Raw genomic sequence first — 25,046 nt, forward strand, 5'->3', positions numbered from 1 at the left:
CTATGCAGCGTCAATAGTAAAAGGATCTAATGTTAAAAATAATTTTAAAAAAATAAATTATATACTCACCTTCCGCCGTCTTTCCCGCTCTTCGCGACGCTCCGGTAACCGCTCCATGCAAGCGGCAGGTTCCGGTGGCAAGGATGGCATGCGACAAGGACCTGCCATGACGTCACGGTCATGTGACCGCGACATCATCACGGGCCCTGCGCTACCAACCCTGGGACCGGAAGCTGCTGAATGCACCGCACACAGGCGACAGGACTACAAGGGCTCCCTCGGAAGGGGAGTATATGTTTATTTTTTAACCTGTGACACACATGGCTGGGCAATATACTACGTAGCCGGGTAATATACTACGTGGACATGCATATTCTAGAATACCCGAAGCGTTAGAATTGGGCCACCATCTAGTGTATGTGTGTAATATATATTTTTTTTCCCCAAATAGTAGTAGTACATATTAAAAACAAGTGCCTGTGCTCGGATAATTTAATAATAAATATAATATGATGGACCAAGGAAGTAAAAATGAATCGACCACTAATGTGTAATCCAGGTAAAAAAAATCTAACAAATCAATAAAAATTTATAAAAAAGTTTAAATTTCTATATACTGAATACTTAAAAATTCAAAGATGAAATGTGAAAACATTTTATATAAATATTAGGGACACATACAAGTGCAAAGTGAATAAGGAAGTCCCACCAATAGGGAGAAATAAAATCAGTGTCATTGTGCAACTGAAAAATTCAATTCCTAGTGCTATACAAAATACATCAGACCAAAGCAGATTTCCACTGGTCTAATGTCCATTCCTTGTGTTCTTTAGCCCAAGGAAGTCTCTTCTGCTTGTTGCCTGTCCTTAGCAGTGGTTTCCTAGCAGCTATTTTATCATGAAGGCCTGCTGCACAAAGTCTCCTCTTAACAGTTGTTGTAGAGATGTGTCTGCTGCTAGAACTCTGTGTGGCATTGACCTGGTCTCTAATCTGAGCTGCTGTTAACCTGTGATTTCTGAGGCTGGTGACTCGGATAAACTTATCCTCAGAAGCAGAGGTGACTCTTGGTCATCCTTTCCTGGGGCGGTCCTCATGTGAGCCAGTTTCTTTGTAGCGCTTGATGGTTTTTGCAACTGCACTTGGGGACACTTTCAAAGTTTGCACAATTTTTCGGACTGACTGACCTTCATTTCTTAAAGTAATGATGGCCACTTTCTTTACTTAGAATTTGTATTATGGAAGAAAAAAGCAGCTAAGTCTATTCAGTAGGACTATCAGCTGTGTATCCACCAGACTTCTGCACAACACAACTGATGGTCCCAACCCCATTTATAAGGCAAGAAATCCCACTTATCAAACCTGACAGGGAATACATAGTCATGAAAATACAGTAATATCTGTTTAAATGAGAAGGTGTGTCCAAACTTTTGGTCTGTAGACATTTTTTTTTATTTTTCTGGTGGTCCAATATATTTTCTTGGGGACTATGTTTTTTGGGATATTCTCTTTTAACCCCTTCACCTCGAAGCCTGTTTTCAACTTCCTGACCGGGCCATTTTTTTCAATTCAGACCACTGTCACTTTATGAGGTCATAACTCTGAAACGCTTCAACGGATCCTGGTGATTCTGAGATTGTTTTTTCGTGACATATTGCACTTTATGTTAGTGGTAAAAATTCTTCGATATGACTTGCATTTATTTGTGAAAAAAACAAATTTTGTGAAAATGTAGCAATTTTTAAACTTAGTTTTTATGCCCTTAAATTAGAGAGTCAAATCATACAAAATAGTTAAACAACATTACCCACATGTCTGCTTTACATTAGCACAATTTTGGAAAAAAATTTTGTTAGAAAGTTTTAAGGGTTAAAAGTTGTCCAGCGATTTCATTTTTACAACAAAATTTGCAAAACTTTTTTTTTTTTTGGGACGCCCTCACACTTGGAGTTTGAGGGGCCTATATGACAGAAAATGCCCCAAAGTGACACCATTCTAAAAACTGCACCCCTCAAGGTACTCAAAACCACGTTCAAGTAGTGTTTTAACCCTTCAGGTGCTTCACAGGAATTTTTGGAATGTTTAAAAAAAAATTGAACATTTAACTTTTTTCACAAAATTTTTACTTCAGACCCAATTTGTTTTATTTTACCAAGGGTAACAGAAGAAATTGGACCACAAAAGTCATTGTACAATTTGTACTGAGTACACTGATACCCCATATGTGGGGGTAAACCACTGTTTGGGCACATGGCAGAGCTCGGAAGGGAAGGAGCGCTATTTGAATTTTCAATGCAAAATTTGCTGGAATTGAGATCGGACACCATGTCGCGTTTGGAGAGCCCCTGATGTGCCTAAACAGTGGAAACCCCCCACAAGTGACACCATTTTGGAAAGCAGATCCTCTAAGGAACTAATCTAGATCTGTGGTGAGCACTTTGAACCCCCAAGTGCTTCACAGAAGTTTATAATGTAGAGCCGTAAAAAAAAAATATATATATATTTTTCACAAAAAATGATCTTTTCGCCCCAAATTTGTTATTTTCCCAAGGGTAACAGGAGAAATTGGACCCCACAAGTTGTTGTCCAATTTGTTCCGAGTACGCCGATACCCCATATGTGGGGGGAACCACCGTTTGGGCGCATGGCAGGGCTCGGAAGGGAAGGAGTGCCATTTGGAGTGCAGACTTAGATGGATTAGTCTGCAGGCGTCATGTTGCATTTACAGAGCCCCTGATGTAACTAAACAGTAGAAACCCCCACAAGTGACCCCATATTGGAAGCTAGACCCCCCAAGGAACTTATCTAGATGTGTTGAGAACTTTGAACCCCCAAGTGTTTCACTAAAGTTTATAATGCAGAACCGTGAAAAATATTTTTTTCCACTAAAATTATATTTTAGCCCCAAATTTTTATTTCCACAAGGGTAACAGGAGAAATCGGACTCCAAAAGTTGTTGTCCAATTTATCCTGAGTACGGTGATACCCCATGTTTGGGTAAACCCCTATTTGGGCGCATGGCAGAGCTCAGAAGGGAAGGCGCACCATTTTACAACGCAGAATTAGCTGGAATTGAGATCGGACGCCATGTCGCGTTTGGAGAGCCCCTGATGTGCCTAAACAGTGGAAACCCCCAATTCTAACTCCAACCCTAACCCCAACGCACCTCTAAGCCTAATCCCAACCCTAACCACACCCATAACTCCAACACACCCCTAACCCCAATACCAGCCTTAATCTCAACCCTAACCATAACCCTGACCACACCCCTAACCCCAACCGTAAACATAATCTAAACCCTGACTTTAGCCCCAACCCGAACCCTAACTTTAGCCCCAACCCTAACGGGAAAATGGAAATACTTTTTTTTTTATTATTATTTTTCCCTAACTAAGAGGGTTATGAAGGGGGGGGGGGGGGGGTTTGATTTACTATTTATAGCGGGTTTTTGTTTGGCAGCTGTCACACGCTAAGACTATTGCAAAAAATAGTTTTTGAGTCACCACATTTTGAGAGCTATAAATTTATCCATATTTTGGCCTACAGAGTCATGTGAGGTCTTGTTTTTTGCAGGACGAGTTGACATTTATTGGTACTTTTTTTTATTGGTATTTTTTTTTCGGGCACATGACATTTTTTGATCGCTTTTTATTCCGATTTTTGGGAAGCAGAATGAACAAAAACCAGCAATTCTTGCTTTTATTTTTTTTATTTTTTAGGTGGGGGGGGTTATACCGTTCCACGTTTGGTAAAATTGATAAAGCCGCTTTATTCTATGGGTTAGTACGATTATAGCGATACCTCATTTATATCATTGTTTTTATGTTTTGGCACAATAAAAACTATTTTATATAAAAAAAATAATTGTTTTTGCATTGCTTTATTCTGAGAGCTATAACTTATTTTTCTGCTGATGAGGCTATATGGCGGCTTTTGTTTGCGGGACTAGATGCGGGCATCACTATGGTACATCAGATCGCTGATCTGACACTTTGCATAGCACTGTGTCAGATCAGCGATCTGACAGGCAATGCTGGAGGCTTTCCGGCGCCTGCTCTCAGCAGGCGCAAGCAAGCCACCTCAGCGAAGGACCCGGAAGGAGACCCGAAGCCATTTTGGATCCGGGCACTCCTTCCAGAACGCTATCGCATCGCGTTGTTCCGGTGTGAGAGAGCAGGGAGCCCCCGTTCCCTGTGCGATGCCCCTCTATGCCGCTGTCACTTTTGACAGCGGCATCAGAGGGGTTAAATGCCCACAATCAGCTCTAGCGCCGATCGTGGGCATTGCTGCGGTGTGTCAGCTGTCACATACAGCTGACACTCGCACGCGATCGCCGCGGTGCTCACTGTGAGACCGCGCAATCGTGCCGCCATACTAGTACTGCGTGTTTGCGGGAACTCCGTTCCCACAGAGCAGTACTAGTACGGCGCATGTCAGGAAGGGGTTAATCTATAATTGAGTGGTTTCCACTTTTTATCTCAGAACGTCTAGTAATTAAAGCGTATATACTTCATTGATATTTTATTATCCAACTTTTGGTATTATTGTGGGATCTACAGGTGTGCTGTATTTATTCATGAATAAGGGAAATAGCTTGGCTGAGCCGGTGAAAAGCGCTTCTAAAGAAACAAGAAGTGGCCAATAGCACTGCAGAATAGTGTTTGGGAAGAGGAAAATTAAGTACAGTTAGGTCCAGAAATATTTGGACAGAGGCCGAATCTTTGTCCTTTCAGTTCTGAATGCAACTATTTAAAATTAAACAACGGGGATGCAATCTAAAGTGTAGACTTTCATGTTTAATTAAAGGGGTTGACCAAAAATATCCTGTGAAACGTTTAGGAATTGCAACCATTTGTCTACAAAGCCTCATTTCAGGAGCTCAAAAGTAATTGGACAAATTAACTTTAGCTAAATAAAATGCTCATTTGTAATACTTTTGTAGAGAATCCTTTGCAGGCAATGACTGCCTGAAGTCTGGAGGCCATGGATGTCGCCAAACCCTGGGTTTCCTTTGCCGACCTTTAATGCAGCTGACTTCAGTTGGTGCTTGTTTATGGGTCTTTCGGCCTTAATTTTTGTCAAACATGTGAAATGCTACTTGATGGGGCAGAGAACTGATGGCTGACTTAACTATTGCAGAATATTCTATGCCTTTGCCTTAATTTGCAAGATTGTTCTCGCCATTGGAAGTCATGCATGCCCAGGCCATCACACTGCCTCCATCATATGTTACAGGGGATGTGGTGTGCTTTGGATTGCGAGTCGTTCCAAGCCTTCTCCATACTTCTTCCCATCATTCTAGTACAGGTTGATCTTCGTTTTGGCAAAGTCTAATCTGGATTTTCTATTTTTAATCTGTATTAAAAATTTGCCTCTTGTGGTGAGCCCTCTGTATTTGCGCTTATGAAGTTTTCTCTTGGTCGTAGACTTAGATACTGAAACGCCTACTTCATGAAGGCTTACTTGGTTGGATGTTGTGAAGGGCTGTTTCTTCGCCATGGAAAGGACTTTGTGATCATACACCACTGTTATCTTCCGTAGACTACCAGTCCTTTTTGAGTTCTCAAGCCAAGTGCGCGTTTTTTTTGTAGAATGCAATAAACTATTGATTTGGCCACTTCTAATATTTAATAGCTAATATTTCTGCTCTCTCTGGATTTATTTTTAGCGTAATGGGAGTTTCTCTTCCATTGACCGCATGTTGTGAGTTCACAGCAACAGATTCCAAATGCAAGTGCCACACATAGAATCAGTTCCAGACCTTTTAGATGCTTAATTGATGAATTGGAATAGTCCAATTACTTTTGGTCCCTTTAAAAAGAGGCAGCTACATATTAAAGAGCTGTAATTCCTAAAGAGTTAATTTACGGTAATTAGGATTTGAAAACCCTTAAGTTAAGGCCAGGGTCACAAGCATATAACACGGCAGAGTGCCATCCACTATTTTATTGGATTGCACTGACTGAGCTCACATGCTCCCATAGAAGTCTTTGGGTGCGTGTGAAACATCCGAGTGCATTCCGATGTCACCGAATGCAGTTGGATATACACCAAGACAGGAATTGGTGGAGATGGAGAAGTTACTTTCTCAATCTCCTCCACACATGCGCTGCGGTTCTCTCATGTGAGACAATCAGAGCACAATAGCACTACACCCGGCGAGAACACACACGAGTGCTGGAGCCAAGTGTCATTAGCATCTATCACATCCAATGCGCTCACATCGGTTGCCATACGGTAGTGTGATTCCAGCCTAAAGCTGAGACAGCATTTGAAGCCCATATTGAATATAACTATCTTGAATATGTTTTGGTAAACATGCAATATGTCAAAGCTTGTGTCACTGTCCAAATACTTCTGGGCCCACCTGTATATTGCAAAAATAATGCCTGGGGAATAAAATAAAATTAGTCACCAATTGTTAACCTGCTGCTTTTTTTTTTTTTTTTTTACAAAAGGACCAGTTTTTTAAAAATCTGTGTGTGAACCTACACTAAACATTTCCTAGTAAGAACCTGTTATGTGGTTGAAAATGGCCAGTTATTGCTCTTATTTTATTCCCACTGCTCCCCGAGCACTTTGTTTTTATACATTTGACTTCTCTCGTCTACCAGTGATGGTAAACCAGTCGTATATTCTGGAAATTTATCAATGAAGTCATTTTTGGAGGCATGTCAATGTGTGAATGGACTGACTGTCAGTGCTCATTCATTAATTACCACAATTCCCTGTATTTGAGCGGTTGGGAGTGCTTGATACCCTTATCTGTAGAACTGACATCACTGAGAATTCTTATACAAGATCTGTCACAACAACAGAGGAAGAAGGGTCTTCCAATGTGTCAAGACAAATTTGAGGCAAGTAATTTCCTCAACCGCGCAAGCAAATAAAATTAAGAGGGAGAAATTCAGGTTTTCTTCCATCACCAGCCATTATAAAACAGTTACAAGGGGTATTCCCATCTCCAAGATCCCATCTCATGTAGTAGGTGTAATAATATTCACAAATGCCTCCAATTAGAAATGTAGTATAGTTTCTGGTTTGCTTTGTTTCTTCATGTGCACACTCTGCAGGACCTTAGGTTACGACCACATATACTGACAGTTAGCTAGTTACTAGTGGTCATAACCATAGATAGCTAAGGTCCTGCAATGCCTGCACATGAGGAAAGATATTAGGCATGTACATCCAATTAGAAATGTAGTATAGTTTTTGATTTGCTGTATTACACTTACTACATACTGGCATAGGATCTTGGAAGTAGGAATACCCCCTAAAGTTAATAAAACTTAAGGGTTATTCGTAATTTACAGAACTAAATTGGCAAAACATAAGTATGTTGCTGAAAAAAAGCAAAGAAGGTTTTAATAAAATATGGTGACGTATATAAATATTAAAATAACGCATACTACGGTATCACTTATGAGAGGACAAGTATTTGGGTTTTTTTCTTCAGGCGCACTCATGCGATGGATCAAGACCGTGCAATGACTGGACTGTCATGTCTACCAGCAGAAACGGTCCGCTTTTCTGGACAGGACTAGAGAAGGACAAGTTCTTACTAACCTTGTCACAAGATATAGGTAGAGAGATAGATATTTTATTTATTTCTTTTACATTGCCAGCACTCCATATGTTAACACATTTAAAAATAAATATATATATATTTAGTAATTTATGCCTGGTAAAGGGAGAGCATATCACAGGGATATGAAATCCCTTTGTGTTCACTGTTTCGAGATCCCCAGTGATCCTGCAAATGAAGGAGCCGTACAGCCAAGCAGAAATTGCAGTATAGCTAATTAGTGATGAGGCCTCTTCATTCTCAGGATAGAGGACTGTCCCACAGGTACAGGCAATAGTTTTCTCTACAACTGAGAAAAATCAATCTGATTATGCCAAGCACACACTTATCAGACTTTGATCCAATTTTCCCAGAAGTGAAAAGGAGAAAAACAAAAAACACAACACAAGTTAGACCTTCTCTATAATTTCAGTCCATGAAATTTGGACTGCACCCTGAGGTCATCTGACTGTGGTCCGATTTTGGGCATGGACCCATAGAGTTGAATGGGTGATTGCCATCAGATTCTCAGAGGTAAATCGTGCATGCTGCGATTTTGTTTTCCTTGGACCGACTGTCAAATAGACTGCTAACACTCGTCCGAGTTATACAGTCTGCATGAGTCCTAAAGGGAAGTCACGACCCAGGAATGTGCCACTTTATGAAATGGAAAGTAGGAAATGGTGTAAGTAACTGTGCTGCTGATAAGGACTCAATAGCAGGATAAAGTCAATGCATTTTATCATAAGGTGTAAAGGAAACGCGTTGACCTGTAAACCTTATAATAAAATCCGTGATTTTATCCTATCGTGTCCTTAGCCGCGCAGTTGATGACACCTCCTACCTGGCATTTACCCTGGGCACATTCGTGACCAGTGTCCTGCAGCAGCTGTAATACATGCTTATCTCATGTTGCCATTTACAACCACATCAGGCGAGTGGTCTCACATTACTTATTCTCCTGTTATCAGATAAGACCCTATTGCGTTTTTTTTTTCTCCTAGCTCTCTCTCCATTTTATGAAATGGGAATACTCCTTTAATATGATGCCTTCAAACGCAAGAATAATGACTAGATCCTAAAGTTGGGTGGGAATTTAAACTTAGCATATGACGGTGCTTGGAAGAGAATTAATCGGCAGGTCAATGTTATCACAAATGAAACATTGCACGCAGTGAAGACCAGTCCTACATATTGCATATAGTGTATATAGAGGTGATTTAGCTTTTATACTTACCCAAAAATAAAAAAAATTGTGATTATAGCTCCTCTTTACCAGTAATCCATGGTGACAAGCCTAAACTGAGAACATACTTTGCACAGGCTTCACTTCACCAATACACTAAAAACAAAGGCTTATGTCACTACCACACTATTCAGATACACATGCATCAGAATTCCCTGAAAATCAAGCGATATTACAGTACTGATGTTATACCTTCCTACTATCACATAGTTGAGCTGCAAATGCAATGTTTTACGCCTTTGAGCGTTGAAACCTTTTTGGTTTATATAAAATGCAATCCTGGGGATACAGTTCTTTGTCTTTCTTAAGCAGATCATTGTACATCTGTTCGTATGTGGTTTTGAAATCGTAAACATTTGGCTTGTCTGGTGCTGGGCCCGGAAGTTTCACATGTGTTCCTGTTCCAAAGGATCGGACATTGAAGGACCGTTTGCTGAAAGACAAGACAAAAACAAACAAAAACAAAAGAACTTTAGATTCAAGGAAGACTACAAATATCACTGCACATTCTGCAGACAGGTTTAAAGTTTCACAATTTACAGCACATTCTACAAGTTATCAATTGCAACAGCTAATCACAGAGCATACCACAATGCAAGGCTCTGTTCACAAGTGTTTTGAGATCAGTTTTTCTAGCAAAGAAGAAACTCAAGTAGAAAAGGTATCCATTACAAAATGGATGCAAACGCAAGCAGAAGGGATCAAAGTAAGGCTACTTTAACACTGGCGTTTTTTTTAATACGTCGCAACGCGTCGTTTAGGGGAAAAAATGCATCCTGCAAAGTTGTTTGCAGTATGTGTTTTTGCCCCATAGAGTTACATTACCAACGCATTGCGACGTATTGACACGTCGCAACCGTCTTGCGATGGTTGTGCAGTGTTGTGGCGGACCGCCGGGAGCAAAAAACGTTAAATGTAACGGTTTTTTTTGCAGCTGACGGACCGCTTTTTCCGACAGCGCATGCGCGGCCGGAACTCCGCCCCCACCTCCCCGCACCTCACAATGGGGCAGCGGATGCGCCGGAGAAATGTATCCGCTGCACCCGTTCTGCGGCACAACAAACGCTAGCGTCAATCTCGGCCCGACGCAATGCGACGGGCCAAATCCGACGCTAGTGTGAAAGTAGCCTAACGGAACTAAAAGTGCAGAAAAAAAAAGTGGATTTCAATAAAACATACATCATTGCTAGAAAACATATGCTAGTATTAGTACATTTACAATTTCTGAACTTTTTTTGGTAGGCCATTGACCATTCACCCCTGAAATAAAGGGGGTTTCAGAGACAGATGCAGACAGGCTGTAGACTGTACTGGCCCATTTATCATTAACCCCTTAGTGACGGAGACAAATTTTTAAAATCTGACCAGTGTCACTTTACGTGGTAACTCTGCAACGCTTCAACAAATCCCAGTGAGTTTGAGATTGTTTTTTCATGGCATATTATACTTTAAGATAATGGTAAATTTAGGTCAATATGATTTGTGTTTATTTATAAAAAATATCAAACATTTAAGAAAAATGTTATAAAATTTGCAATTTTCTAAATTTGAATGATTATCCCTTTAATCCAGATGGTCATACCACAGCAAACCATTAATAAATAACATTTCCCTCGTGTCTGCTTTACATCAGCACCATTTGTAAAATGTTATTTTTTTTTAGCATTTTAGGAGGTTTAAAAATGTAGCAGCAATTTTTCATTTTTTCAAGGAAATTTGCAAAATTTATTTTTTTTAGGAACTTATCCATGTTTGAAGTCACTTTAGGGGTCTCATATTGGGAAACCCCCAAACGTGATACCATTTCAAAAACAGCGCCCCCTATTATATTGAAAACTGCTGTCAGGTAGTTTATTAACCCTTCAGGTGCTTTACAGGAATTAATGCAAAGTGGCATGACAAATGAAAATGTGTATTTTTACCACCTAAATGTCTCTAACTTCTGAACAGATTACTACAGCAGTCAGACTCTAAAGGTACCTTCACACAACGATTTCGTTAACGATATCGTTGCAACGTCACGCTTTTTGTGACGTAGCAACGATCCCGCTAACGATCTCGTTATGTGTAACAGCGACCAACGATCAGGCCCCTGCTGGGAGATCGTTGGGGAATGATCAGGACCTTTTTTTGGTCGCTTTTCACCCGCTGTCATCGCTGGATCGCGCTTAGTAACCCGATATTTACCCTATTTACCATTGTAAAAGTAAAACAAAAAAAAAAAAATTAAAAAAAACAGTACATACTCACATTCCGATGTCTGTCACGTCCCCCGCCGTCAGCTTCCCTGCACTGTCAGCACCGGCCGTAAAGCAGAGTACAGCGGTGTGCTCTGCTTTACGGCCGGCGCTGACACAGTCAGTGCAGGGAAGCTGACGGCGGGGGACGTGAGACATCGGAATGTGAGTACGTACTGTTTTTTTTTTTTTTACTTTACTATGTACTCTATGTACACATTTGGTATCGCCACGTTCTGAATCACCCGATCAATAAAAAAAAAAAAAAAAAAAAAGGATTAACCTGATCGCTAAAAGGTGTAGCGAGAAATTTTAAACGCCAGAATGACGTTTTGTTGGTCACCGCGACAATAGCAGGCGATCAATAGGTCGTATCTGCACCAAAATTATCATTAAGCCCTTTCTGACCTTGGACGGGATAGTACGTCTGAGGTCAGATCCCCTGCTTTGATGTGGGCTGCGGCGGTGAGCCCACATCAAAGCTGTGACATGTCAGCTGTTTTGCACAGCTGACATGTGCGCGCAATAGCGGCGAGTGGAATCGCGATCCACCCACCGCTATTAACTAGCTAACTGCCATTGTCAAACGCTGACAGCGGCATTTAACTACCGCTTCCAGTCGTGAAGCCGGAAATGCACACATTGCCGACCCAGTCACATGATCGGGGGTCAGTGATGCGTCAGCATAGTAACCATAGAGGTCCTTGAGACCTCTATGGTTACTGATGCCGGTTTGCTGTGAGCGCCACCCTGTGGTCGGCGCTCATAGCAAACCTGTAATTCAGCTGCATAGGAGCGATCTCATGATCGCTCCTATGTAGCTGAGCCGATCCAGTTGTGCCAGCTTCTAGCCTCCCATGGAGGCTATTGAAGCATGGCAAAAGTAAAAAAAATAAATAAAATAAAAAAAATATTAAGAGTTTAACTCACCCCCCTTTTGCCCCATTCAAAATAAAATAAAAATAAAATCAAATATACACATTTGTTATCGCCGCGATCAGAATCGCCCAATCAAAAAAAAAAAAAAAAATTAACCTGATCGCTAAACGGCATAGCGAGAAAAAATTGAAACTCCAAAATTACATTTTTTTGGTCACTGCGACATTGCATTAAAATGCAATAACGGGCGATCAAAGGAGCGTATATGCAATGGTATCATTAAAGGGAACCCGTCACCCCTCCTCAGGCGTTTGTAACTAAAAGAGCCACCTTTGTGCAGCACAAATGCTGCATTCTGACAAGGTGGCTCTTTTAGTTATGCTCCCTGCACACGCTGAAATAAACGTTTATAAAATGCGCCCCTCATACCCTGAAATCACCAGGGAGGCAGGTCTTTCCTTTTTAAGCCAGACGCCTCTCAGCCGTCACTCCAGGCGCTGCCTCCTCTAGCTTCATTATCATCCCCGGCACCTGCGCATTAAGCTTTTTTTTCGGGTATGCGCAGTTGCGCTGCCCTTCGTACTTACAACGCAGGCGCCGGGGACGATAATGCAGTAAGAGGAGGCAGCGCCCGGCGCGCACAGGCCCAGAGTGACGGCTGGAAGGCGTCTGGCTTAGGAAGGAAAGACCTGCCTCCCTGGCAATTTCAGCGTATGAGGGGCACATTTTATAAACGTTTATTTCAGAGTGTGCAGGGAGCATAACTAAAAGAGCCACCTTGTCAGAATGCAGCATTTGTGCTGCACAAGGTGCTCTTTTAGTTACAAACGCCTGAGGGGAGTGACCGCTTCCCTTTAAAAAGGTAGGCTCGGCACAAAAAATAAGCCCTCACCTGACCCCAGATCACAAAAAAATAAAATAAAATCAAGACGCTACGGTATCGGAAAATGACTTTTTTTTTTTTTTTAAACAAAGTTTTTTTTGGGAATTTTCTTTCACCACTTAGATAAAAAATAACCTAGACATGTTAGGTGTCTATGAACTCGTACTGACCTTCAGAATCATAATGGCCAGTCAGTTTTAGCATTTAGTGAACCTAGCAAAAAAGCCAAACAAAAAATATGCATGGGATTGCACTTTTTTTTGGCAATTTCACCGCACTTGGAATTTTTTCCCCATTTTCTAGTACACGTCATGGTAAAGCCAATTAGGTTGTTCAAAAGTACAACTGGTCCCGCAAAAAATAAGCCCTCAAATAGCCATATTGACAGGGGGGGGGGGGGGGGAGGATGGGGGTGGTTTATGGCTCTGGGAAGGAGGGGAGCGAAAAATGGAGAAAAAAGAAAACTAAACAAAACAAAAAAATGAATACCCAGCGTCATGAAGGGGTTAAGCTGCTGATTGGTATATAGGAATTCGGTATACATGGAACGCTCTCCAATAGACTACCAAAGCCTCTGCTTCTACAACCATTTTTTACTTTGGAGGCACAATCAATTTTTAAAATATTGTAACTTCACAAAAAATAAAAGCATAAAAAGAAAGCATAATAGGCAAATCTATTACAATGCAACAGTAATTATGTACATTATACACGCGACATTGCACTACATGCCAATGAAAACTTCACTAGTTTATACACCTCCGAGAGTCAAAAAAAAAAAAAAAAAAGCCTAGCTCAAACAAAAAAAAAAAAACCCTCATTCATCTATGAAAATAAAAAAGAAATATAAGCAATTATTGCACTTGGCATAGATCAGTTCCTTAAAGGGAACCAGTCGCATCAGAAAACTTTTTTGCGGGACGAGTTGTACTTTTGAACAACACCATTGGTTTTACCATGTCTTTTACTAGAAAACGGGAAAAAAATTCCAAGTGCGGTGAAATTGCAAAAAAAGTGCAGTCCCACACTTGTTTTTGGTTTGGCTTTTTTGCTAGGTTCATTAAATGCTAAAACTAACCTGCCATTGTGATTCTCTAGGTCATTACGAGTTCATAGACATTTAACATGTCTAGGTTATTTTTTATCCAAGTGGTGAAAAAAATTTCAAGACTTTGCTTAAAAAAAAAAAAGTGCCATTTTCCGAAACCCGAAGCGTCTCCATTTTTCGTGATCTGGGGTCGCTTATTTTTTGCGTGCCGAGCTGACGTTTTTAATGATACCATTGCGGTGCAGATACGTTTTTTTGATCACCTGTTATTGCATTTTAATGCAATGTCACGGCGACAAAAAAAAACGCAATTCTGGCGTTTTGGATTTTTTTCTCGCTACGCAGGTTAATGCTTTTTTTATTGATAGATCAGGCGATTCTGAACGCGGCGATACCAAACACGTGTAGTTTTTTTTTTTTTAATTGTTTTATTTAGGATGGGGCGAAAGGGGGGTGATTTAAACTTATATTTTTTTCATATTTTTAAAAACATTTTTTTTTTTTTTTTTTTTACTTGTGCCATGCTTCAATAGCCTCCATGGGAGGCTAGAAGCTGGCATAGCTTGATCGGCTCTGCTACATAGCAGCGATCATCAGATCGCTGCTATGTAGCTGAAATGCAGGTGTGCTGTGAGCGCCGACAGCAGGCCGGCATCAGTATGGTCTCAAGGACCTCTATGGTTACCTTCCTGATGCATCGCCGACCCCCGATCATGTGACGGGGGTCGGCGATGACATTTCCGGCCGCCCGGCCAAATGCCGCTGTCTGAGTTTGACAGCGGCATTTAACAGGTTAATAGCGGCGGGTGAATAGCGATTTCACCCGCCGCTATTGCGCGCACATGTCAGCTGTACAAAACAGCTGACATGTCGCGACTGATGTGGGCTCACCGCCAGAGCCCACATCAAAGGGGGTGACACGGCATGTGCAGTAGTAGTACGGCGAATGTCGTGAAAGGGTTAAGCTCTCCCCACTTCCTCCTTGCACAGTCATTGCTAACAACCATTTGTACATGGTGATGACTATGCAGGGAGGAAGTGGGGAGAGCACCTTATCGGTGCACATGCCAGATGTCAGTGGCGCGGAAGTCGCCTGTGCAAAAGATCTGAGTGCAGCGCCCACAGAAGGGAGGACGAGGCATGTTTTTCCCAGGGAGTACAGGGCACAGGATTCCAGGGCCATATATCGGACGTGGATGGAAGGGGGCAAGTATTACAATGAAGACAGGAGGCAGGGATTTCTTCCAGAAACTGCACGCCCCGGATCATTACAAAGCCAGAACCCCTCCCATGAGGTATTTCCTCCAGGAAGTCGCCAACTCATTGTACAGTTACTGGTGGCAGTGAAATATTCTACTATTTAGTGAGTACTGTAGATCAGCTGATATTATCTTCAATAGAAGAGGAGCTGCAGTACACAGCAGCCGCTACTGAAAAGTGTATATAGACGTGGTGTCCTGCTCCCTGCATGTCTGGCTGCTGAAGGTGTCAGGTGTTGAATACAACTGATCTGATATTGATGAACTATCCCAGGTAGAAGGGTCATATATAAAAGTTGTGGACAACCCTTTTAAGTGTCCTTTTGCAAAACATGACATGTCAAGTTATGACTGAGGAAAAATTAAGTGTTTAACCCCCTCATGACCAGAGGTATTTTCGTTTTTGCTCCCCTTCTTCCCAGAGCCATAACTATTATTATAGTCAATATGGCCATGTGAGGGCTTGTTTTTTGCGGGACAAACATCAATGGTTTTAACATATCGTGTACTGGAAAACAACTCCAAGTGCAGTGAAACTGAAAAAAAAAAAAAAAAAAGTGCAATCCCACAATTTTTTTTTTTTGTTTGCTTTTTTTTTTTTCACTAAATGCTAAAATTGACCTGCCATTATGGTTCTTCAGGACATCACAAGTTCATAGACACCAAACATGTCTAGGTCCTTTTTTTATATATTTAAGTTGGGGAAAAAATTCCAAAGTGTGTTACAAAAAAAAAAAAAAAGAATTTGGGCCATTTTCCGATACCAGTAGCGTCTCCATTTTTAATGATTTCTGGTTGAGTTAACGGCTTATTGCGCCCCCGCATGTCCCACAGTGTTCGGAAGCGGCAGCTTCTTCCCTTGTTTAATGAGCGGTACCAGTGACCGCTCATTAAAGTTATGAATATGGACTCCACTCCCCATAGGGGTGGAGCCGCATATTTATTACTGTAATGAGCGGTACCATGTGACCGCTCACTACAGGAAGAAGATGCGGGCGCCGGAGACGTGGAACATGCAGTGACCGCGCCAGGAAGCAGGTGAGTATTTCATATTCACCTTTCCGCGTTCCACCGCCGCCTCGTCTTCCACATCCTCTGCTGTGACTGTTCAGGTCAGAGGGCGCGATGATGTATTAGTGTGCGCGCCTCCCTCTGCCTGAACAGTCAGACAGACAGTGCGGAGAGACGGGACGCTGAGGAGCAGCGACGAGAGGAGAGTATGTCTTTTTTTTTTTTTTTTTAGTGCAGCAGCATTACATGTGGCACAATGCTGTATGGAGCAACTATGGGGCCATAAAGAACTGCATGGAGCATTATATGGGGCATCTATGGGGCCATAAAGAACTGCATGGAGCATCTATGGGGCCATAAAGAACTGCATGGAGCACTATATGGGGCATCATTGGGCCATAAAGAACTGTATGGAGCATTACATGGGGCATCTATGGGGCCATAAAGAACTGTATGGAGCATTATATGGGGCATCTATGGGGCCATAAAGAACTGTATGGAGCATTATATGGGGCATCTATGGGGCCATAAAGAACTGTATGGAGCATTATATGGAACATCTATGGTGGGGCCATAAAGAACTGTATGGAGCATCTATGGTGGGGCCATAAAGAACTGTATGGACCATTATATGGAACATCTATGGTGGGGCCATAAAGAACTGCATGGAGCATTATATGGAGCATCTATGGGGCCATAAAGAACTGCATGGAGCATTATATGGGGCCATAAAGAACTGCATGGAGCATTATAGGGGGCATATTTGTATATGGAGCATCTTATGGAGCCATAATGAACTGTATGGAGCATTATATGGGGCCTATTTTATATGTGGATCCTATGGGGCCATAATGAACTGTATGGAGCATTATATGGGGCCTATTTTGTATGGAGCATCTTATGGGGCCATAATGAACAGTATGGAGCATTATAGGGGGCTCATGATTCAATATGGATATTCAAAAACACAACCTACTGATGCCTCAATTAATTTTACTTTTATTGGTATCTTTATTTTTGATATTTACCGGTAGCTGCTGCATTTTCCACTCTAGGCTTATACTCGAGTCAGTAAGTTTTCCCAGTTTTTTGTTGCAAAATTAGGGGGGGGGGGGGGGGGAGATCAGATCGCCTGTATGTAGCAGAATTACTCACTTGCCATGAGCATCGAGTGGCGCTCATAGCAATCTTGCAGTGACAACCATAGAGGTCTGCAGGAGACCTCTGGTTGTCATGTCAATCATAACAGCTGTCATGATCGCAAGCCCTGACATGTGTAGCAGAAGATCGCAGCTTCAAGTCTAAAGCAACTTTTGAAGTCAGTAAAAAGATATTTTCTTTTAAAAAAAAAAAATTGTATAAAAGTTCAAATGATCCCCTTTGCCCCATTCAAAATACAACAAGAGAAGAAAATATACTTTTGGCATTGCCGAGCTGAGAAACACAAGAGCTATCAAAATATAAAGTTAATCCAATAGGTAAACCGCACAACAAGAAAAAACATTGACGGAATTACATATTTTTTGACACAGTATATAGTTAAAACAAACGTATTGTAGTTTTCAGATTTTGCTATAGTATATCAGACTATACAGTTAATATCTACTTATCTGTCCATAGAGCCATCTATATACATAATTGTCTAAGGGTCACTTCCGTCTGTCTGTCCTTCTGTCACGGTTATTAATTCGCTGATTGGTGTCGGCAGCTGCCTGTCATGGCTGCCGCGATTAATCAGCGACGGGCACAGTCCGATTAGTCCCTCCCCTACACTCACCGCCCGCTCCATAATCCCCTCCAGTCACAGCTCACACAGGGTTAATGGCAGCGGTAACGGCCCGAGGTGTAACGCACTCTGTTAGGCTACGTTCACATTAGCGTTTTGCGTGTTTGCGTCGGGCGACGCATGACGCATGCGCCCCTATATTTAACATGGGGGACGCATGGACATGCGTTGTGCTGTGTTGTGCGACGCATGCGTTTTTTTTGCCGCAAGCGTCGGGCGCAGAAAACGCAACAAGTTGCATTTTTCTTGCGTCCAAATTTCGGCCAAAAAGGACGCATGCGTCGCAAAACGCAGCGTTTTTGCGTGCGTTTTTAGTTGCGTTGTGCGTTGCGTCGCCCAAAGCAAATGTGAACGTAGCCTTACCGCTGCTATTAACCCTGTGTGTCCCCAACTATTTACTATTGATGCTGCCTATGCAGCATCAATAGTAAAAATATGTCATGTTAAAAATAAAAAAACCTGCTATACTCACCATCTGCCGCCTTTTCCGCTCCTCGCAACGCTCCCGGGACAGCTCCATTGCAAGCGGCAGCTTCCGGTCCCAGGGCTGGTGTGCGACAAGGGCCTGCCGTGACGTCACGGTCATGTGACCGTGACGTCATCATAGGTCCTGCTCATACCAGCCCTGAGACCAGAAGCTGCCGCTTGCAATGGAGCGATCCCAGGAGCGTCCCGAGGTGCGGGAAAGGCAGCGGATGGCGAGTATAGCAGGACTTCAACGGGCCTTCGGAAGGTGAGTATATGTTTATTTATTTATTTATTTTTTAAGTCTCTATACTATGTGGCTCTGTGCTGGGCAATATACTACGCGGCTGGGCAATTTAATACGCGGACATGCATATTCTAGAATACCCGATGCGTTAGAATCGGGCCACCATCTAGTGTACTATAACAGCCTATGATTTAACAATCCAGTCACCGCTTTCAGCAGAAAAATAAAAGCAGAGAGCAATGACTCACAACCATGACTCAAGTGCAACACTGCTGTACAGCTACTGCCCTCATCTAGTACTTCCAGAATGAAGCAACAAGTTATTACAAGGCCACAATCACATGCAGATACCAGTCTCTGCCTTCAAATGTTATCTTTTACCAGGGTTGAGTGTGTCATAAGTATTGTGTAATATGCAGTACAGAAGGACAAGCATTAACCCTAGTTTAGCTACAAACATTAAAAAGAAAAGCAGATGCCAGACACCAACAGCAAGAACAAATCTGCAGGAGAAAATGTGTTAAGGTTTGCATAAGGCTACTTTCACACTAGCGTTTTTTTGCAATACGTCGCGATGCGTTGTTTATGGGGAAAAAACGCATCCTACAAAGTTGTTTGCAGGATGCGTTTTTCCCCATAAATTAACATCGTGCGACGGTTGCGCCGTGTTGTGGCGGACCGCCAGGAGCAAAAAACGCTACATGTAACGTTTTTTGCTGCCGACGGACTGCTTTTTCTGACCGCGCATGCGCGGCTGGAACTCCTCCCCCACCTCCCCGCACCTCACAATGGGGCAGCGGATGCGATGAAAATCTGCATCCGCTGCACCCGTTGTGCGGTGCAAACAACGCTAGCGTCGGTAACCTCAGCCCGACGCTAGTGTGAAAGTAGCCTAAGCCTGGGAATTGAAAGAATGTGCATGTTGCCTTTCTCTCCTCAGACACCTGAGGAGAGTGAAGTCACCCTTTTCCGCATTAGATAATTGGCAGACTCAGAACATATTTAGTGTGTATTGCCAGGTTGACTGGGCTTGAAAAGCTGGTTAAACAAGTTTACAAATCAGTACAATTCTCCCCTGCCCTACAGTTTACAGGGTACCTTCACATCTGTGTAAAAAATGGCAGTGTAAAACAGCCGAGATTCACCAATGCAAATCAATGGGTTCGAGGGGGAAAAAAAAAAAAAAATCAAAAACACAGCTCACGGACAATGCCTGAGCCATGCAATTTTTCGCACCCATCTAGTAGAAAACCCAACATTTCATCAGCAGAGTACAGTAACTTCACAGCATGAACTTTCAGACTAGGATACATACATAGAAGTGTCAGTGAGATATACAATTAGTGCAGTGTGTACCTTATTGCACATGCATTTCCTTAATAAAGAACTTAAGTAAATGGTGCATGTTCCCCCTATTTTTATTAAAACAGCAAAAACCAAGCAGACAGCTCCATTAGATGCACCAATTCTGGCGCTTAGCCTCTTCCCGCTTGCCCTGGTGCATTATCAAGCAGGGTAATGGTTTTTGGGGTTGAAGTCCGCTGACATCAAGCCCAGGGGTTAATAATGGAGAGGCGCCGGACACGGAACTGCGACGCACATTGGACTGGACCGCCCCTCCAGGTGAGTATAATCTAACTTGTTTTTCCTTCATCTTTCAGGTTACATCAGAGGCTTATCTACAGCATTACAGAATGCTGTAGATAAGCCCCTGATGGTGGTAGCCGAAGCTTATAGGGCCAAAATTAGGTGACAGATTCCCTTTAATCAAAACAGAGAAAAGTTGGAACAAAGCACTACCCGAACCTCTTATCCATCCATTACCTTTTAAACACCAAATATTGCCAAAGGGTCCGCTGTAAATCCATTCCATGTCCCAAAACCATCTCCAACTGGGTTACATCCGGATGGTGTGTTGAGCGGTGACCTGATGCGAATGCTCAGCACACCAGCCGCAACACACTGACAGTAGTGTAAACGAGCCTGCAGTGACGAGCAGGGATGGGCGGACTGATGGAGTTTCTCCCTCTCCACCATCATAGGCTATGAACTCCTGTCACCTTACTGATGTCAGCGCTCATCACTGCAGGCACATTCTCACGCTACTGTGCGTTTCAGGTGGCGTGTCATGTCACCGCTCAAAAAATATCTGGATGTAGCGGAGTTGGAGATAGTCGTGAGACATGCAATGGATTCACAGTGGACCCCTTTGGAACCGGAGGTTTTACCTGGGTTCACATTGCGTTATGACAGTCCGTTAGACGGACCGCGTTACACCGCAGCATAACGCGGTGTAACGCAGTCTTTTAACCCCTATTATTGGGCGAATAACCAACATAGGCCATAATTGTCATGCGCTAGCGATCTGCCATCATTCAGTGACGGAGCCTCTGAGGCGGGCTGCAGCGTCTGAGGCTCAGTCACCGCTAGCGCAGATGAATCATCTGCGCTAGCAGTATAGCATAACGTGTCAACGCTATGCGTTGAACGGGCGGCTTTACCTCAATGTAAACCTGGCCTAACGTGTAAAAGAGGGGGGAAGCATTCTGTTGAAATAAAGGATTTCTCTGTGTTTTGATTTCAAACTTACAGGGTTAGGAAGTGTCTCTAATAAACGCCCCTCCATTACTAACCTCTGGGCTTGATGTCAGCTGACATTACAAGACCCCAAAACCATTACCCAACTTGCCAACCCACAAGGTCAAACAGGAAGAGCCGAGGCCAAGAGAATTGAAGCATCCAATGAATGTTCCATTTCTGGGGCAGCTGATGGCTTGTGTTATTAGTCTGGGAAGGGGCCCAAGATCCATGGACCCTTCCCAGCCTGTTATTATCAGCCAGAAGCTGTCTTATTAGCCTTTCCTGATTAAAAATAGGGGGTACCACACTTTTTGGACCCCCTTTTGAATAACCAGTAAAGGCTAAACAGACAGCTGTAAGCTGTTCATAGGCTGGGAAGCTTCATGGATATTGGCCTTTTCCCAGAATAAGAACACCAGCGCTCACGCCATTTATTTTATTATCTAAATACATCTACAGTAAGCCACACGTACTGTACTAATTATATAGCTCACAGAAAGGTCTTACCACCATCTTTATATAAGAATTTTATTTGTTTGAAAACTAGCTTGAAATGACAGTTACTGCATGTAAAAGCCAATGTTAAAATCGCATTGCACATGCATGTCAGGCGAGAAACCAAAAAAAAAAAAAACAAAAGCACAATCGCATGACACCAACCCTTCTCCGCTACTTTATATACACAGATGTGAGCGTAAACTTTGCTGTGAGTCTCATAGTAGCTTCAAGGAAGACAACGTATGATTCAAGAGATTTTTTTTTTCTCCAAAAAAAAAAAAAACAAGTAGCGCACAATTTGACAGCGAATCTCAAGGGGACAGGGACTGAATGATGAAAACTTTCCCCCAACACTGAGAAGTATGTTGGCACAAAGAAATAATTCTGACCAGGAAATACAGGGGAATTCCAACAGGTTTGGTGTTAGGCTAATTTATTACACTGATCTGGTGCCCATGATCCTCCTTGCTAGCCACTCCCAAAGTCTGCATTAATAGATTTTAAGACATGAGGTTTGATGCTTTAGTTCTACTTTGTTCTAGGTCACTAGGTGTGTCTCCCTGTCGCACAGGATGTGCATCTTATTTCTTCTGCCTTGAATTGCTACATACTTGCAAGATCTAATAAACATTGTTTGCTCAATCTATAACATAGGTAGTGATGAGTGAGCATGCTCAGATAACGCCTTGTGAGTTAATAGAGTATATTCTGCGTGCTCGAATACCATGTTCGAGTCGCCGTGGCTGCATGTGTCTGACAGCCGTAACACATGCAGGGATTGCCTGTTTGTAAGCCAATCCCTGCATGTGTTGTGGCTGTTGAAAAGCCGTGAGACGTGCAGCCACGGAAACTCAAACATAATAATCGAGCACACGGAAGATACTTTATTAACACACGAGAATGCTCGGATAACGCCTTGTCCGAGCACGTTCACTCATCACCAAACACGGGTCAGCCGGGCTGTGGAGTCGGGAAGCCAAACCACCAACTCAGACTCTTCAATTTGCCTGACAATGACTCAACAGCACTGCCTCACTGAGCATGTACATGAAGTGCAACATAGATTCATCTCAACCAAAAGCCTAGAACATTTTATACCTTTCCCAAATTACGGAAACATTTACACCGCATCCTGCACAGAACCCAATTTATTATATTTATTTTAGGAGTCAAGAGTCGGTCCATTTTATACAGACTAACTCCACGGTCCTGCTTGTCAGTAACTGTAGGAGTACCGATTTGGTTACATCGCGGCAAAGTTATCATTTTAATCAGTTTCAGGGTATGTGCACACGTCCGGATTTTTAGCGTTTTTTTGCGGAATTTCGCTATAAAAACGCTATAATTCCGCATCAAAAACGCTAAAAATATGCATCCTATCATTTAGAATGCATTCCGGATTTTTTGTTCAGATGGATGCGTTTTTTACCGCAAAAAAAACGCATTCCGCAAAAAAAAATGGACATGCTCATTCTTTTTGCGGATTTCTAAGCCAAAATGACTTTCAGGGAAAAAAAAAAAAACGCTAAAATTCCGCAAAAAATCCGCGCAAAAAACGCGCAAAAACCAAGAAATCCGCGCGGAAAAAAACCGCGATTTTCTGCCAGAATTCTCCGGATTTTGTCAGGGAAAAAACCTGACGTGTGCACATACCCTAACAGCGCCAAACTGACTGACTGTGGGTTACTTAGCAAAATCTTGCACACAGGTTCACTTTAAATGAGAAATTAGGCAACTAGTGCAGATAAGCAAGTCATTCCAAAGTGCTACTTTTTGGGGTGGTTTTGGTGAGAATAGTGAATTATTAGCACTGAACAGGTGGAGCTACATCAGCAATAACTAATGATCAATGCACTAGCTTGGAGTCTGCCCACCTTCTCGGCCCTTGCAGCTTCATTTACATAGATTCAAACTTTATTTTCTCAGCTGTGAAAAATCTGTTAAAAGGATATAGAAATTATTTTCTTATTTCAATACCCAACATTGTAATTAGTTTGACTTGCGTTTCCCTTTAAATATGCTACTAGAGTAGGACACTGCGGCTCGGAAGGTCATAGCCTCCTTCGAGGGGAGAGTACATTAAATATGTGAGGTATGCTATCGCCCTGACAAAGGGAGTGTTCCAGAAAATTGTGACAAATTGTGGACGCCTTGGTTGGAATTGAGTTAAGAGGAGGTTAAGGGAAGATAGGCCTGGGGATATTTTTCATGTGAAATAATGATCTCTATGTTCATAATGGAAGACACTATATAATGCTAAAGTATATACTGTTACAAGATACGCCAAGAGCGTGACCTGTCTAGTTGGGAAGGAGAGGGGAGGGGTTGGTAAGGGTGGGGGTTGTTGGGGAAAATCAAAAATTCATATACCGATGTCAAATGTTTTATTGAAATTTTATACTCAATAAAAACCTATTTAAATTATAAAAAAAAAAAAAAAAATAGGACACTGCACAAAAAAAAAAAAATGTAAATGGAAACTGTCACCAGGTTTTTGGCAGCAAATCTGACAGCGGCATCATGTGAAGACAAAGCCCCTGATTCCAGCGGTGTCACTTAATGTGTTGCTTGCTGTAGTTTTGGTAAAAATCTGTTTCATCAGCAGTAGACCGTCACTAGTGGACTAGTAAACCAACGTCATGGAGTCCTCTATATCCGTCAGCTCTGAATAACCCCATTCCCTCCATTAGCAGCTTTCTGCCTATACAGTGTATACATAAAGCTGCCAATCACTGTTGTGGACGGGGTTATAGAGGGCTCAGCAGTTAAAGAACTCATGATATGCAGCAGAGAAGATAGTGGTTTTATCAAAACTGCAACAAGAAGCCCAGTTAGTGATACATCACTGGAATCAGGCTCTCTACCTCAACATTATGCTGCTGTCAGATGGGGCAGCAAACATTTGGTGACAGGTTAACTTTAAACTATGAAGGCAATCATTCGCTTTATGCTCAGATATCTATTCAACAAGTATTGCCAAAAAAGAATAAGGTTTCATGTAATTATTTCAGTTCAGACATTAACATTTTACTGTGCAAACCTCCTTATACTAGAGGCACATAAAATCATGCTATTGAATACATAAACCATCTCACCCTTTCATGAAGATGGGTTACCAGAGCTAGTTAAGTTGCTAGATATGCTCCGAGCATGATCAGCAACTTTATATGAAAGTGCACAGCTGACAGTTTGAATAGCCATAAATATTTGTATGAAAAAACAAAAAAACAAAAAAGTACACATTTGGTTTCGCCGCATCCAGAACGACCTGACCTACAAAACTGTCCCACTAAATAACCCCTTTAGTGAACACCATAAAAACAATGCTTTATCATACCTCTGAACA

At 42.2% G+C, this 25,046-nt stretch overlaps 1 protein-coding gene across 1 annotated transcript in view; it reads right to left on the bottom strand.

The window, feature by feature from the left end:
• The window catches only part of SSU72 (SSU72 homolog, RNA polymerase II CTD phosphatase), a 74,259-nt gene that overhangs the window by 37,767 nt on the left and 11,446 nt on the right, over positions 1 to 25,046 (bottom strand). The window contains exon 2 of the mRNA XM_069742518.1: positions 9,097 to 9,240. Within this exon, the coding sequence (XP_069598619.1) occupies positions 9,097 to 9,240 (144 nt within the window). The remainder of the gene's footprint in view (positions 1 to 9,096; positions 9,241 to 25,046) is intronic.

Source organism: Ranitomeya imitator, chromosome 10 (assembly GCF_032444005.1).
Source record: "Ranitomeya imitator isolate aRanImi1 chromosome 10, aRanImi1.pri, whole genome shotgun sequence".
In the NCBI taxonomy this organism is placed as follows: domain Eukaryota; kingdom Metazoa; phylum Chordata; class Amphibia; order Anura; family Dendrobatidae; genus Ranitomeya; species Ranitomeya imitator.